This window comes from Dryobates pubescens, chromosome 3, assembly GCF_014839835.1.
Source record: "Dryobates pubescens isolate bDryPub1 chromosome 3, bDryPub1.pri, whole genome shotgun sequence".
Classification (NCBI taxonomy): Eukaryota; Metazoa; Chordata; class Aves; order Piciformes; family Picidae; genus Dryobates; species Dryobates pubescens.
In genome coordinates, this window is record NC_071614.1 from 24,360,209 (window position 1) to 24,376,390 (window position 16,182).

The 16,182-nt window shown below is 36.3% G+C and overlaps 1 protein-coding gene across 3 annotated transcripts in view; it reads right to left on the minus strand.

Moving 5' to 3' along the window:
• ROCK2 (Rho associated coiled-coil containing protein kinase 2) overlaps positions 1-16,182 on the minus strand; it is a 93,716-nt gene that overhangs the window by 14,997 nt on the left and 62,537 nt on the right. For all 3 annotated transcript variants that reach the window (XM_054179862.1, XM_054179861.1, XM_054179860.1), the window contains exons 6-21: positions 15,283-15,427; positions 12,681-12,819; positions 10,354-10,445; positions 9,397-9,556; positions 8,717-8,780; positions 7,693-7,772; positions 7,204-7,252; positions 6,333-6,468; positions 6,126-6,217; positions 5,634-5,880; positions 5,237-5,343; positions 4,438-4,597; positions 3,205-3,365; positions 2,602-2,786; positions 1,398-1,467; positions 13-116 (exon numbers count right to left, since the gene is read on the minus strand). In XM_054179862.1, coding sequence (XP_054035837.1) covers positions 13-116; positions 1,398-1,467; positions 2,602-2,786; positions 3,205-3,365; positions 4,438-4,597; positions 5,237-5,343; positions 5,634-5,880; positions 6,126-6,217; positions 6,333-6,468; positions 7,204-7,252; positions 7,693-7,772; positions 8,717-8,780; positions 9,397-9,556; positions 10,354-10,445; positions 12,681-12,819; positions 15,283-15,427 — 1,991 coding nt within the window. The remainder of the gene's footprint in view (positions 1-12; positions 117-1,397; positions 1,468-2,601; positions 2,787-3,204; positions 3,366-4,437; positions 4,598-5,236; positions 5,344-5,633; positions 5,881-6,125; positions 6,218-6,332; positions 6,469-7,203; positions 7,253-7,692; positions 7,773-8,716; positions 8,781-9,396; positions 9,557-10,353; positions 10,446-12,680; positions 12,820-15,282; positions 15,428-16,182) is intronic.

Below are 16,182 nucleotides of genomic sequence, written 5' to 3' on the forward strand. Positions count from 1 at the left end.
ACTAAAACCTACCTCTCATCCTGTAACTCTTGAATCTTTTGTTGCATTTCTTTACAAAGTTTGGTCTTTTCCTCACATTCTTCTTTAAGTTCTCGAACTTGTGTCTTATACAGAGTCTAGAGTGTATGGTTAAAAAGAAAAGGATATGACTTTCTATTCCAGCTTAAAAGTATGCAAAAATGACACAAGATGACATTGTATGCAGTACTTTAATCACTCAATTGTGTGATAACTTCTTTAACTAAAGGTTGTCATCACTCAAATATAACTTGGTTATCTTTTCTGCCGTTTCAGCTTGCATACTTGTGAATGGATAGATGTATGATATAAGTGTTAATGTTTGTAAACACTGCTACAGAGACTAAATATGGAAGTCTATTGAATAAAAAAAAACAATCACAAGTATCAAAACCAAGGAAAATACTTAAATTACTTTACAATTTTAAATCTTTGCCTGACATATGCAGGTATGTAGAACTTAAGACTTTAACCATAAAAATCCATGAAACCAAGATAGTGGTTAAAGAGCAAAAAGAAGTACAAGAGGAGGGGAAACACAGATTAAAAAAGCCTTTGAAAATCAAAATATTGTGAAACTGATACAAGTCTAGTGCTCTAAAGGCAATGAAAGAACAATATCCTGCTCTGTACACTGAAATGACTGAATACAGATGAAGTGGCAGACAACCACAAGTAGACTTACTAGAGGGATTTCAAGACAGACTCTTTCTTGCTTATGCAAACCAGTGAACTCAATTCGCCCCTTTTCTCCTGTAGTGTGTGCAACTCGTTAATCTACTAAAGCTTCAGACAGTCACTCTCCTCACTGACCACAGTAAAATCTTGTGTTTCCTTTTATTCTGAAACAAGCCTTTTGGCCTCTACTTGCAGTGGCACTGATTACATAATATTAATATAAATTAAACCTCCATATGCTATTGATGATTTTCAAATACAATACCTATTTATTCTGTTGTATTTTGTCACAATACAGCACAATCTCGCAACAGATTTCTACCAAGTTTAACTACAATGCAAAAACTTCCTCCCAAGCTTTAAATGCATATCTTGTGTCACCCCACAATTCTGAGAATACAGCTCTTCAGAAGAATACAGCATGGAAGAGATACTGAATACAGAAGGCTTGAAACATGCAGAAATTTATTCACACTCCTCCCTCTCTCCAAACTGGGACATTTCTTAATATGAGCTTTTTCACATCGCTCAGTGACCAAGACTGAGGAGTGAAGACAATGCTGCAGACAAGACTGAAGACAGACACAAGAAAAAGAATTAGCTTTAGGTTGGAGATGTGAAATGCCTGATGGCTGAGGAGGAAGAAAAGCTAGTACTGCATTTAGTAAACAGATTAACATAAAAATAAGCGTAACACCTACTGAGAAATACTGTTCAGCTTCAAGCTGGTCTTGAAGCTCTTTCATTTGTCCATCTGCATCTTGACGTTCCCTAGAAAGGAATAATATACTTTAAAGGACAAAAACAGTGAAGATAGCATGCACACTCTTCAGATTTTCAGTCATCTCCAGACAAAAGTACAATAGGCAATTAAACCTCAGGCTTCGTCTGGGTACCAGCTCTCTCTTTCTCACTTCTACAGCTGAGAACATTGCATTAATGAAAAAAATCAGTTTAGTACTGTTAACACAACAACTACATCAGTGTCATGTAGTTTAACCAGTAACAGAAACTAATAAAGCAAACAGCCACTGGCTGAAACCTACTTCCACGTAAACCATCACTGATATGACAGATTGTTTTGAGTTTCTCATTTGCTAGAGCTCAGTCTGTGAAAACACATCTGTATGCTTTGACACACCATTTTTTGAATTTGACTGTTATTAAAACAGCTCAGCAAGTCAGTTGGTCCCATAACAAAGAACAGTAATGTAGCAGAAAAGATCTCTGCCACCATTTCACACAGAGTGATTATCACATGTAGCTGTCTTCTACGTAACTACATCTTCCCAGCAGAGCAAATAAACCACAAGGAAATAGGACGTCAGAAGTCTCAAAGGACCTAAGAACAAGATTGATACATGTGCTAAATGTCTTCTCATTTATAGAACATCCTTTTTGTAAAATAAAAAGTATTTATTTATTATCAGGTGTAAATATTAGGTCATAAGACTTTGAAGAGCTCCTATTTCAAGGATGAACAGATCTCTGTCAGCATCTGTAGTACTAGATATTTCCAATGGCAACTCTTCACAGATCTGTATCACTAATAATTTCCAACTTTAATAAAACTCTCTTGGACTAACAATGCCAATTCCTCTTCACTGAAGTCTTACTTCATGTTTAAAAAAATGTACCTAGACTTTCTGTTAAGTATTTCTCTTAAGTCCTCACACTCTTGAGTTGAAGCTGGGCTTTTTTAGGATAACAAAATCTTTTACTACAAATCTCTGCACTGCTGAATCACTAGGGCAAATCTCAGCTACAGTCATTCTAAATTACTAAGTCTTACACTGTAGAAGAGTATCCTCTGTGCAGCAAATTTATGAAATTAGTACTGCTCTCCCCCCCAAAACAATCACAAATCAGGAACATTACTAAAAAATAAAGAGCAACTTGGCATACTTGCGGAGTTCGTTATTTTGTTTCTCCAGACTTAGTTTGATTTCCTGAAGATGGTTATTCTCCTGTTTCAACTGCTTCTCTGACATTTTCAAGGTGTTGACTTGCTGTGTTTGCATCTTGAGGTCATTTTGAGTAAGACAGCGCTTTTGTGTCTCTTGCTCTATTTTTAATGTCAGGTTTTTTACCTGAAAAATAAACAGAAATCTGTGACTTTTACAGATCTATGCAGGAAAGTAACATTTAAACACTATCTCTTATTGAATTCCTCTACATTTCTGTGCAACATGTTCACATCTTTTGGTATGTCAAAGTTGCTTCCTGAATAAAGGCATTAGCACACAATAAATAAGCTAGTTTTCCCCATGTCAGTCACACATTTTACTTTCCAGAAGGAAATCTTTTGAAGATCAGTAACACTGAAGAGTTTCAGGAAAATGAAACCACACTCTGTAAAGCAGACTTTTCAAAGCATCAAGCACAAAGAAGGAAAATGTTGCTGCCATTTTCATTCATGAACATTCCTAAATATAGCTGTAACAGGGAAAATGTGAGGACACTGAAAACCAGGTTCCACTCAAGGCCTCTTGTGTCAGGATTCCTTACATCTTCATTTAGTATATCCTTTTGCCTAAGGAGCTCGTTGATTTTCTGTTGTGATTGTTTGAGATCACAGTCCAACATGGAGCGCTGCTTTTCTGCTTCTAACAACCGATTTTCTACTTTTTGCTTTAAAGCTCTCTCTTCCAGAAGCTTCTTCTCCATTTCTGTGAAGTAAGAGATTTAAGATGTCAGTCAGTGTAAACTAGCAGATTTTGGAGGGCGACTGGAGGAGGACATCAGTCCCATATTAACAACAAGCAACATGTTTATCTTTTTAGCACTGAGAAAGATTGCTGAGAAGTGATTCATTAGAACTTCGCAGTACATCCACACTCAGAGGATGTTTTTGCAGACATACTGATATCTTGAAAGTCAAAAGCAAAAAATAGCTACCAACTTCCAGTTTATCTGCAACACATCTGAGATGGATTAAAAAAAGGTGGATTTTTAAAAATAATCTGTCTACATGTACTGAAATGTTGCTCTGACTATGATAACTGGAAATCATTGAAAGAGCTGAAGCTCTTTGGGAACCTGATATGACAAGTGACTCAACCATTATTACTGAATCATTTTTCCTTTAGTTGAACATCTGCATGCTCAACATCTTTGCAAATGTTCTGCAACTGGAAGGACAGGATCTGTGGGTAACTTTCAAGTAGGTGCAATAAATATAATCCATTCAAAGCAAGATCCAGCTTCTGTAATTGGTAATTTTCCTTTGCTGCAAGAGACTTTAATTGCTATGAGATGCACCAAAATATGCATGGTGACTAGGGAAGCATAGCAAAGGCTTTGCCATTTCTAACTCTATCTGATCTACAGATTTAAATCTTTTAAGTTGCTGAGATATACTTCATTTGGGAAGACATAAAAAGGTATAAGTAGACTGAGTAAGAACACAGATAAGCTCTTAACAAAAATGTTTCAAGCATTTTTAATAACATAAATTTAAGAAAAATGAATTCAAAATGCACTAGCATAGAAAAGGATTTACTGCCTCGTGGAGAATATGCTTTACTGCCAAAACTACTGTGATACTACGCCAGTATGTCTTTAACCTAGCAAAGCAAGGATGAAGGGACTACAATTAATTTTTATCACACTAATTATATTTAAAAAGAACAGGGGAGTCGAGGAATAAGGCCACACTTAAGCTCCCACTAGAATCAAGAGATTACATTATCCATTTTCTACAATTTACAACTAAGTCCAACCGTGAGGTCAAATACATACCTTTCATGGCTTCAGATTTTGCTTCCTCTATAGATTCATAGATCTTATTTTTGTCTGCTAATCGTGCTTTCGTGGCTTTATGCTCAGCCTCTTCTTGTTCAAGGTTCTGCTGCATAACTTTGAATTTATATGTCATATCTATTTCCATATTGCTTTTTTCCTGTTAAAGATAAAATTACATTGAAATAAAACATTAAATACATCAGGTTAAAGACAAAATTTTGGAAAACAGTACCATACTGCTTGGGAGTGTGTGCTAAGAGTAGAAGACAGAGCTCAGACTCTAAGGAGCTAACTGAGAAGTCATTTCTACACGTTTTTCCACAAGTGGAAAAGTGATTAAAAAATGCACAATGACATTCCCAGTTGCAAACAATCATAGAAGTACCACCAGCATTCTGTAGTAAAGCAGCTCAAAGATTAAGCTTATTGAGTAATTTTTGCAGTGCTTTTGTTTCAATGACAAGTTTGTTGAAAAAAAAAGCAGAAGCATTTCTATTACTGGCAATATTGAGTTAAAAAAGCAGTAGTAGATGAAATTAAACGTTACTATTGCACTGTGAAGTTACACACTGGAGTGCATTGTTATGTACTGCAGAAATATGCCTTATGATCATAAGGGAAATGTTGATTTCCACACACCACACCCCCCCCACTTCTGACACTGCAAAAACAAATTCAAAGAACAAATACTGAATAGGTTTTTGAACAGATTTTGTCCCCATGTTTCAGGTAATAAAAGCACAAATTTTAAAATGCTGTAATAATGCAACACATGTTCTCTCAGAAGTGCTGTTACCTTTTCTAAATCTGTAAGTTTTTCCTGCAATTGTCTCTTCTCCATTTCCAATTTGGCTAATGCACTCTTTCCATTTTTTACTTCTTCTTCAAGGCTAGATATTCGACCTAAAAATGACCAAAACATCAATGAGGCTGAGCACTGTGTAAAAAACAACATACTTTACCTACTTAAGAGATCAAATTTTCCTCAAATACAACAGCTTGTAATTCTGACTGTCCTATCACTAGGCACCACCAAAAAGACACTGTCACCTTCACCCTGACAGCCACCCCACCTCAGGTATTTACAGACATTGGTAAGATCTCCTCTCAGCCTTCCTTTCTGAAAATTAAACAGCCTCAGTTCTCTCAGTCTTCTTCACAGAAGAGATGTTCAAGTCCTGCAATCATCATACCTTGTAAATCACTGATAATCTCTGATCCATGACTTCGATCCCTCCTCTCTGATTCTAGAGCTGACTGAAGATTGAGAAAGTCCTTCTCCAGTTTGAGTTTTGCATTCTCTAATAGGCAGTTCTTATCTTGTAGTTCTCTATTATTAGCTTCCAGCTGCTGGATTTGCTTTGTGCTTTCTGTATGGTTCTTCCTTAACCTGGCTGCAGTATCAGACTCTGACCGCAGCAAAGAATTGGCTTCATCCAACTAAAGATTGTTAAAAACATATTTCAGCAACAATTAAAATATAACAATTATCATTCCTACTACAGAATACTAAATGTTATGGATTAAAGAAATAAAAAAGGAGAGTACTTTAAGGTTAATTTTGAACACCAAAAAATGACAAGAAACAATAGCTTTTAAAATTCCATTACACATTTCAATTCCCTCTACTACTACCACAATCTGCACTTCAAATAGCTACTATCTAAAAATAGCAGCAGGCATACCTGTCTTTGCAGCTGATTGATCTTCTCATTGGATATTTGTGAGTTTTGATTCCTCTTTTTTAAATCTTCAAGTTGGTCTTTCAAACTGTTAACTATAACAAAACCAAATCAGTATTGTTAATCACTGTCATGGAAAAAGCTTCCCTCTCAAATATATGCAATTTACTTTATATTTGAAAAACCCACATCAAGCATGATTCAACATACCCTCATTTTCCAAATTGCGTTTTTTATCTGCTTCATGTTCTGCTTTTCTCTGGTATTCTGTATTCTTGTGCTGAAGCAGAGCCTTCTCTCTTTCTAGCTGTCTGACTGTAGACTCTATATTCTTCCTTGAAGTTATCTGGATATATTACAAAAAGCAAAAAAACCACTAATAGGTAGAGAAGAGTGATATTCTTTAAATGATAAACAGAAAACTCATGCACTCAGTTTAGATTGTAATAGAAGAAAGACACCGACTCTTTGCTTGCAACACATCCAGAGCATCAGAACATGTGGCCAAATCCAGCCCAGCAGGACTATAGCCATGTAAAAGGTCCTGCTTTTACAATTTAAAAGACTGATTGTATAGATCTGATGAATTTGGCAAAGCTGCCTAGTGGCTCACAGAAACACAGATTAAATGTGTGGTCTTGACATACACCTGTATGAGCAATACATGAAGTTGTGCACCTCCACTAAATATATGATAAACCTACAGTAGCACTAAAAAGCACAGCTGGGCAATAGTCCTTTTACCAACACTGAACAATACAAAGAATGCCTTCCTCTCCTAGTAAGATTACTCTCACATCTTCAATTTTTACAATTGTATATGGGGTGTTTATATCATGCTGCCCTCCAAATTAAAAACACAGTAAAAACTGGATTCTGGATGTGCAGTTGTAGCACAGAAAATCATCATATAAATATTTTAGCAGTGACAACAATTTCATGCTTGTGAAAATGAAGAAATCAACTGCTATTACTTGCTACAGGTACACAGTTATAGAAAGTAATTTCCTGCTTCCTCAGGACAAAGGCTACACACAAATGTTAAGTGTCTAAATCCCTTAAGAAGTAACTACAGACTTACCTCTTCATCAAGCTCTTTCACTATCTTCTCTAAGCGAGTATTAGTAGACCTGAAGAAATTGGAAAAATATTTTTAAACCTTGCTGAATATATAGAAATTAGAATGTTTGGATGTGTCTCATTCATTTTGTGTATGATACTCTATTTTTGGCAATCAGATGAAAATTCAAGGACTAGGAAATTGCCAAAACAATACAGAGGTTCTTATGGAGAGTTAAGTTAAAAACCCACACCAACCGAAAAAAAACAAACCAAAGAAACACAAAGGAAAACAAAAAACCTAAACCAACCACCAACCAAACAAAAAAACCCAACCAATCAAAAAAAACCCCACACCAGTAGACAGGAGTAGTAAGAAACAAGCCAGTCACTAATCTCTTTGCAGGTTTGAGCATCCTCAAAGTGGATTATAATGCTTTTAGCCATTCAAAAAGAAAAGCTGTAGTAAGACTTGTTTATCAACACACCAAACATGTTAAAACAGTCTCACCTGTACTTCTGTTCTAGTTCATCTTTGGCTTGTAATTCATTACTGAGCTGTTCCTCTAGCTTGCTTAATTTTTTCTGAAACTGTTGCAAAATGTCAAAACAACATGGTCCAGATATTAAAACAGTATCACACAGAACAAGTGTAACTCAAATAACAGAAAAGGGAAAGTGAGGAAAATTAATTACATCTTCCATTATACAATTTTAAAGCCATCACTAGAAGGTTACACCTTTAAAAGGAATTAATCCTGATGTAATATTCAAGTCCAGGACAATGTTTGTGCAATAGATTTGTCTCACATATTCAGGCTTTAAAATAGTTTTATTTTCCTCCTTTCCCCTTCTTCCTCTACCCCCAAACATAATGAAGTAAGTAGGTAAGTACATAAAAATTCCATAGCATTCTCCTGTTATCTGCAAATTTAAACTAAATTATCAGTCTTCAAAAGCTGGATAAATATGCTTCATATAAACACTTATTAGAGTACGATTTAAACATTCCTTTAACACTGCAGATCACAATTTGCTTTCCAAACTCTGAATAAAGCACTCATGAATCAACTCAGGCAAGTGTGGAGCCAGAATTCAAAAGCTTTCCAAGACTGATGTTGTTTGTAGCCAACAAAGCCTTGCACATTTGTTTTCCAAACAAATTCAAGATGTCGAAATCATTCAACAAACTTTGCATTTGTTAATTTTTAAACTATAGCATCCTAATGCTTGAGTAGAAATGTTTCAAAATACAACTGGCTTACTCTTGACAAATTGGTAAGTAAACATTTAAGGTATTTCACATTCACATAAATCATGTAGGAAAATTTTTATTCTTTTCGTAATTGAAAAGAATAAACACATCTCCTTGCAGTCCCGTAAATAGAAAACATCATTTTCATTGATAGTTATTAAAAAACAAAAACCCCACAAAGAATTTCCTGAAAACTTACTTTAGGCTTTGTCTTTTCTTAAGCAGACCTAACAGAATTAGTTAATCATACCATTAATAACTGAAGAAAAAAGGCACTAACCTCATTTTTGCTAGATTGCACAGATTCATTTTCTCTGCAAGACTGAGAGGAGTCACTTAGCAACCTGTCAAAAACAAAAACAAATCCCTCCAGCTCTTATTCAAGTTTTGAACAACTCCAGCAGCCTTGCCAATCAACTCATTTTAATCAGTTCTCTCAAGTCTTAATTTGTCCTACACCGTTCTCCAAATGAAGCTTGGTCTATTTCACCGTGAGCGAATCTTCCTGATTCGAATCTTTTCTTAAGCCAAGTATAACACACATTTTCAAATCTATGGCAGCTTAAAATTCTTTAAGGAATACAATTATTTCTTAGGTATTCAAACTGAGTCCTAGCAAGCTATTAGCTTGGACAATTTTTTTTTTAAACTACTAATTAAATGCCATTTTAGAACTCAAATCTATCAGTATTTTAATCCCCAAAGATTTTTTTTTTTTTTTTGAGGGGACTATATGATTTTGTGCATACAAAAACATTGTTTCATCACAGTTATCAAAATGACCAAAACAGTGCAAATTACACAGTCTACTTAAACTCTGCATTTTGTATCTTGACAACTGGACATTAAAAGAATATAATACAATTAATAAGTTATTTATCTGGAGTGGAAAAAGACCTATAAGCCAAAAGAAAAACCTGCAGGTGTATTTCTAAAAATACATATTAAAGCATCACGTACAAATTGTCTCTATAGTAGGTAAATCCTATAAAAGGCAGCTGGTTTCCCACGAAGGCTTTGGGGATTGGAAAGGTTTCCACGTCTCCCTTGTCGTCCTCAATGTCATCAAAATTACTGCTATCTATATCACTGCTAAGCTCAGGAACAACAGGAGCAGCAGCTATAAAAAGGGGAGAAAAGATCAGCTTCACTCCAAAATTCAGCCACTTGCTTTATACGGGTATCTCTATAAAGTTAAAAAGACCATAATGCAAGCTGTCTCGCTAGATAAATATGTATTAGCTGTGCAGATCTCTAAATATTGCTGTGAACACTTATTTGCTCATCTATTTTTACATTAGTTGCCTAATACATAGACTTACCCGGTGCACAATATGTATTTGCTGAGCTAACTGCATTTGAGAATAGAACTCTAAATTCAATAATAAGTTATGATCAAGATATGACCATGCTCATTACCCAAACTGGCACACTGTTGGTTTTTTTTTCCTAGAGTTATCCAGGTCACAATGCCTTAAATGAGAAGCAGTAAAATCAACTGCTGTCACAACTCCTGTCTTAACTAGAGAGGTTAAATAATAAAACCCCCCTCCGACTCTCACACACATGCTGGAAAAAACCCAACAACCCAATCCTGAAAAAAAACCTAAACCAAAACAATGAAAGCCACAAAGAAAAAGAACCTAATATGCATTTTTTTGAGACAGAATTTGGAAACAAAGTTCTGTTGTTCAAAACAAATATGTATACATTAAAAGCATGATAAAGGTGAGGATAGTTCCAGCAGAAAAAGTGTGCATTTGCTAACCCTTATTGATTTTTTTTATAATACAAGTGACAAAAATGAAGCTTGAGGAAAATTATTTATAGAAAATGATTTATAAAGTGTGAATGTTTTTGCATTTGTACTATTGCAAATACTGAATATAATTAGAACTTTTAAGTTGATTTACTTACTCTCTCGAATGTTGTCCCAGTTCCACTGATCACTCTTGAAGAAAGGGTGATGCTTTATTTCTTCTACCCCATTCCTCCCAAGTCGCACATCTCTAAACACAGCAATCAAACCAAAATCACATTAGGAAAAATAGCACTTTTTCTTTTTGTTATTTAAATTCTCACTTGCTCATAAGCAGCAAAGAAACTTTCAGTAAAGATTGTCTCTGTTAACCACATTAATGGTAAAATTAAAAAAAAAAAATCAAATTAAAACCCACCAACCACTGATCTGTAGTCTCTTATATAAAATGTACTCTGTTTCTTAGCATGCACTCTTCCCTCTGATTGCTAAAATGTCCAGAACTTGGAGTCTGCCACGTGGGGAGTAAAGCAAGAAAGAGAGCATTGAGGCAAAAACTAAGAACACAAACAAAAAACCCAACACCCTGAGGGGAAAAAAACACTGCAGAAGTTCCATGTCTGCCAAACCACATGACAAACCTTAAGATGCAAGTGAAGGAAGGTCTAACGTACTGCACAGAACAGCTATTCAAAACTGGACTCGAATAAATATTTTCAGAATTCCATCCTCTGCCCCATAACTAACCCTGACACACATTTTGCTGATATTTGCAGTGAAGTAAATCTGAAGTGCCACAAGAAACTTCTAGTTTGACCAGAAAAGTCTCTCTTAAAACCATCTACAAAAATAAGATATAAAAACAATGTGTCCAAAAGACCTAATAAATCATAGGGTTGATTCTTGCTGTAAGTGCTCCAGCAGTGATCACACATATGGAAAGAAGGCATCTGTTTCAAATAAATCACTCGAGCTCTGTATTAAATAAAAACAGGAAGACGGACACACGTAGTGGAAGTACATCTCACTGCATTTACATTATTAAATTCTACTCTTATTTTCTCTCTACCCTTTAGCTACTAAGGGTGAAAAAAGCCGGGAAAGTACATCCTTCCTGAGTAACCATAGTCTTGCTCAAGAGAGCAAACATTCTCTCTCTGAATGCAAAAAGCATTGTAAAGCAATTTTTTTTCCCCTCTAATCTCTCATTCTGTACAGGCTAGGAACTCTGCTGTAGCCAAGTTCAGGTGACCACAGGAAAGCATAACAAGGTGTCATCAATTCAGAACTAACTATATAGGGCATTCTTTTAAATCAGAGAAACTGAAGATATTATCTGCTTTCTGGAGCTAAAGAAAATGTTAAGTTAAATATTAAGTTAAATATTAAGCTTACACAGCTTAATATTCTAGAATAGAATAGAATAGAATAGAATAGAATAGAATAGAATAGGATAGACCAGGTTGGAAGAGACCTTCAAGATCGTGTCCAACCCATCATCCAACACCACCTACTCAACTAAACCATGCACCCAAGCATCCTGTCAAGCCCCGCCCTGAACACCCCCAGCGACAGTGACCCCACCACCTCCTTGGGCAGCCCATTCCAATGGGCAATCACTCTCTCTGTGTAAAACTTCCTCCTAACCTCCAGCCTAAACCTCCCCTGGCACAGCCTGAGACTGTGTCCTCTTGTTCTGGTACTGGTTGCCTTGGAGAAGAAACTAACCTCTGCCTGACTACAACCCCCCTTCAGGTAGTTGTAGACAGCAATAAGGTCACCCCTGAGTCTCCTCTTCTCCAGGCTAAGCAACCCCAGCTCCCTCAGTCTCTCCTCATGGGGCTTGTGTTCAAGCCCCTCCCCAACTTTGTTGCCCTTCTCTGGACATGCTCCAGCCAGTCAACATCCTTCCTAAACTGAGGAGCCCAGAACTGGACACAGTACTCGAGGTAATGGCTCAGTTCATCACAGAGAGAGCTCTAGGATCTATTTAAAGTCAAAAGAGCATTCTTACTGGTTTGTTAGCGATACTTGTCAATTAAAACAAGGCAAGTAAGTGGAAAAAAACATTCAAACACTCCAAGAAAGCTTAAACAAACCTGGTAAATACATATTTTTACAGAAGTATTTCCTTTCAGTTTTTCAAGCAACACCTGCTTAGACACCGAGCACAACAATTTGGTTCCTGCCTCAGAGTTTCTAATTTACTTTCAGTCTTACAGGTTGTTACTACATTATATACTGCAATTGGAAGGATCTGTCTGGCACAAACCTGGTTGTTAACAAGAGCTGGCAGAACTGCTCATAGAAATAAAGTACAGTAGCTGGAAAAACCACCCCAGCAGAAAAGCTAGAGGACAGAAGTTTTGGCAGAAGAGATTTTAACAGAGATTAGGAGAAGTAACGGAAGAAATTAATTTTTACACTGTACATGTGCTAACATTATCCAAAATAAAAACACTACCAGAATAATACACATACTTACCTATCAGTTAAAAAGGCACAAATGAGGTTCTTTGCATGCTTAGAGATTTCCACATCATCTGGGAAATGTAATGAGTTCTTATGATCCATAATTTTACTGTATGTTCCTACTAGCGAGTCTGCATAAAAAGGAGTATCACCTGAAAAGAACATGGTAAATTGACTGTGATTTTCAGTCATACTCAAGCCATGTAAGTTGAAAAAGACAGAAGATATGAAGCCTACAAGCAGTTTTATCTCAAATAGTCTTTTATTTTAAAAAACAGTAAAACTGGAATGCAGGTTACACAATAATCTATACTATTCAAAACATTCCTTCTGTAAAATGCCTGTGTTGCAAACTAAACCATTTTCCATCATGTATATCACTACCAAAATTTTGCCTAGTGAATTACATTTTTTGTTCTACCTGAAGACTCTCACTGTTTTTTCTTAATTTACGTGATGGCTGACACCCACGTAAGTCCCTATCGTAAGATCTTCCATGAGTCTAATGGTCTGAAACTCTCTAAAGATTCCCTAATGCACATTTGTTGGAAAGAATCCACCAAAGCTCTCCAGAGATTAAGGTCTACCCCTGGAGCTGCCTAAGGCAAGTCATCTCTGAGCAGGACTCTTCACAGTGTGTTACTGCACTGATTAATAAAAGTCATTGACTGATAAATTGTATTAGCTTGGGTGTCCATATTAACATGGGCTTTAAGAATCATAGCCCTTTCATATCCAAAAGTTTGCAGCATAGGCTTTAGTTAAAACTATTACTATTTTTTTTTTGTAGATATCCTAAGAAAGGTAAAAATGTGGTAACAGAAAAGAATTGGTATTGATAACGGTAATTAGCATTCGAGCTAACTGGCAACATTTTGTGTATATTAACTATTTGGGTCAGTAATCAAGTGGCTGCAATGTTTACATAAATCCTTTTTCATAATTAAACCATAGGTCTAATAGAAAAAGTGAACAATCGTGTGAGCTAAGCTTTTTCTCCATCCTGGTGTGCTTCATGCAGGTGGGGATCACCTGGCAGGGCAGTCAGCATGCTTCCAACAAGGTCCTGAACATTTCAGAAGCTAAGTACATGAGAAAAAGCACAGACAGACCAATAGACAAAAACCATCTAGATATCAAAAAGATTATAAATGTAACAATCCTGCCTTTAGACCCTTTCTATCATTGTATGTCACAATAAGAAATGAATACACATCACGTTGAACTTAACATCTACACTTCTAGTAACTTCATTAAGTTGCCACACTAGTACATCGGAGAGGGAAATCACTGATTTGTGCTGTTGCCTCACTCTTTCCAAACCTTCTCTATCTCGCTCAATCATCTTTAGTCTGAGAAGCAACTCTGTTCTAGGCTGCACCTCAAAACTACATCACTGAAGGGATGTTAGGAATCATCTTGTGACCAACATTTATCTTTCAGTTAAGGGCATAATAAAAAGCAGTAGTTTCCATTTGTTCTGCCTCTTTACTAAAGCCGGAACCAACAGGATGCTGCTTGTGTTTCTTTAAAGCGTAAACTTCTAGAAGATCGCAGGCAGAATCAGTTACATAAACACAAACAAAAATAGATACTTTCTCCATATCCCACACATTGGCATAAAGTAAGTGAGATTTAACTTTAAAAAAATGTTTTAATTAGAAGGATAAAAAGGGGAGAGTTCTCCCGCTCAGGTACAAGGCAAAAAGCATTCTGGACAGCTATGTCCAGTATTTCAGTAACTGAAGAATTTAATTTATTGCTAAAATTGTTTATAAGAGATTATTAATGATAAAACACTTTTTGTATATCAAAGTGCCTTAATTCTGAAAGATGCAGAGACTGTAATAGTAACATATATCCAAATGTCTTTCCTGGCTCAGCATACCAGGAACATCAAATCTGCACTATCCCTAGGACATGCTGATTTGGATATTTAATAATTATATGCTCAATTCCATCCTTCTATAATCAATGTTTTGCTACCAGACTATAATACTGGTCCTCACTGTATTTTAAGATGCAGATGAGTCATTTCCTTAACAGACTATATTCTATGTTCGTTGTCATAGCAGTTTCATTTACTTTACTGGAAAATCCTAACTTAAGCATAAAAGAAAGAATCAAGACATACTTCCACAGTCATTTTGACCTAATAGGAGCCCTTGCTAGTCCTGTGGTGGTTGGAGGAGTGGGAGGGAATTGGTGGAAGGGGCACAAAAGGGAAAAAAAATGGATGGAAAAGAAGACGATGAGAAAAATAAAAGGGCAGTCCTGCCCTTCCCACTCCTTTCTCATCTCTGCATGCCTGAAAACTCTGTACCACTCCTGAAATGGCACAAATGTGCATGGGATCATAGCTGATCTCAGTTAAAACTATTCTAAGAGTTTTAAACCGAACCGAGTCAGGGAACTAATCACTGTGCAAGCACGCAAACAGCTGTCACAGCGTAAGTGCAACAGAGTGACGAGAACAGGAATGAGGCAACAGCATCTGCCAAAAGTCAGAAGCTGTAAGATAGTGAGGGACACCCAACCCCCTTGCAGCAAAGTACAGCTAAAGGCACAGTACAGACTCAACAATAACTTCATCAGCAGAAGAAATCACTACTTACCAACGAGCATCTCAAAAAGGAAAACTCCTACAGACCACCAGTCACACTCCCGTCCATAATAACCATCACCCCCCTGCGATTTCAGCACTTCGGGCGATATGTAGTCAGGGGTTCCCACAGCGGTATCGCAGCGCACCATGCCTGTCTGTGCAACAGTAAGAATTCACACAACTCTGAAATACTTCTGAGTCTTTAGACAATTACCCTACTAATAGGCCAGAAAACCAAACCAAACCAAAAAACCACATAAAAAAATATAGCCCCAAGTATTTGGTTTGAGTAATGTGTTTGAAATACTAGATTTTTTTAACTCCAGAGGCAATATGGACTGAAATGACAGCTCCTGGTAATATGCTCTCCACTGCCTACTCCATAACAGTTTTTCTTGATTACAATCTTTCCAAAATTGACCAAGTTTATTATTTTTCCCATTGGTTTCTCTACAATGCTATACACTGTATTAGCTTGTTCCTCATCTCACTAAATTCAGCTATGAGTGATTTTTATTGACATATTAATGCTGATGTGTTAATGGAATGATTCTTCATCCTTTTTGCTTTACACTGAGACCAAAAATGTAGGAGCTAAATGATGCAGAAGCATCGTCAGATCTGTCAGCATGCTGGTTCAGACTTCTATGTCTTGTTTCCTTTAATCAAATTCACTGCATTCATTCCACAGAGACCAGATGGATGAATGAAATTAAATCCTGTATGGAACTAGAGAGGCACCAAAAGTATACTAATCTTTTATTCTCTCAACTTGCAACCTTTTCTAAGTCATCTTACAAAGTTTTTTGGGTGTTTTGCCAGCAGCATAAATGGCAATAACTAATGTCAAAATACATATTTAAAGAAAGGAAGAAAACATTTTGCTTTGGGAACTGTATTGACACATAAA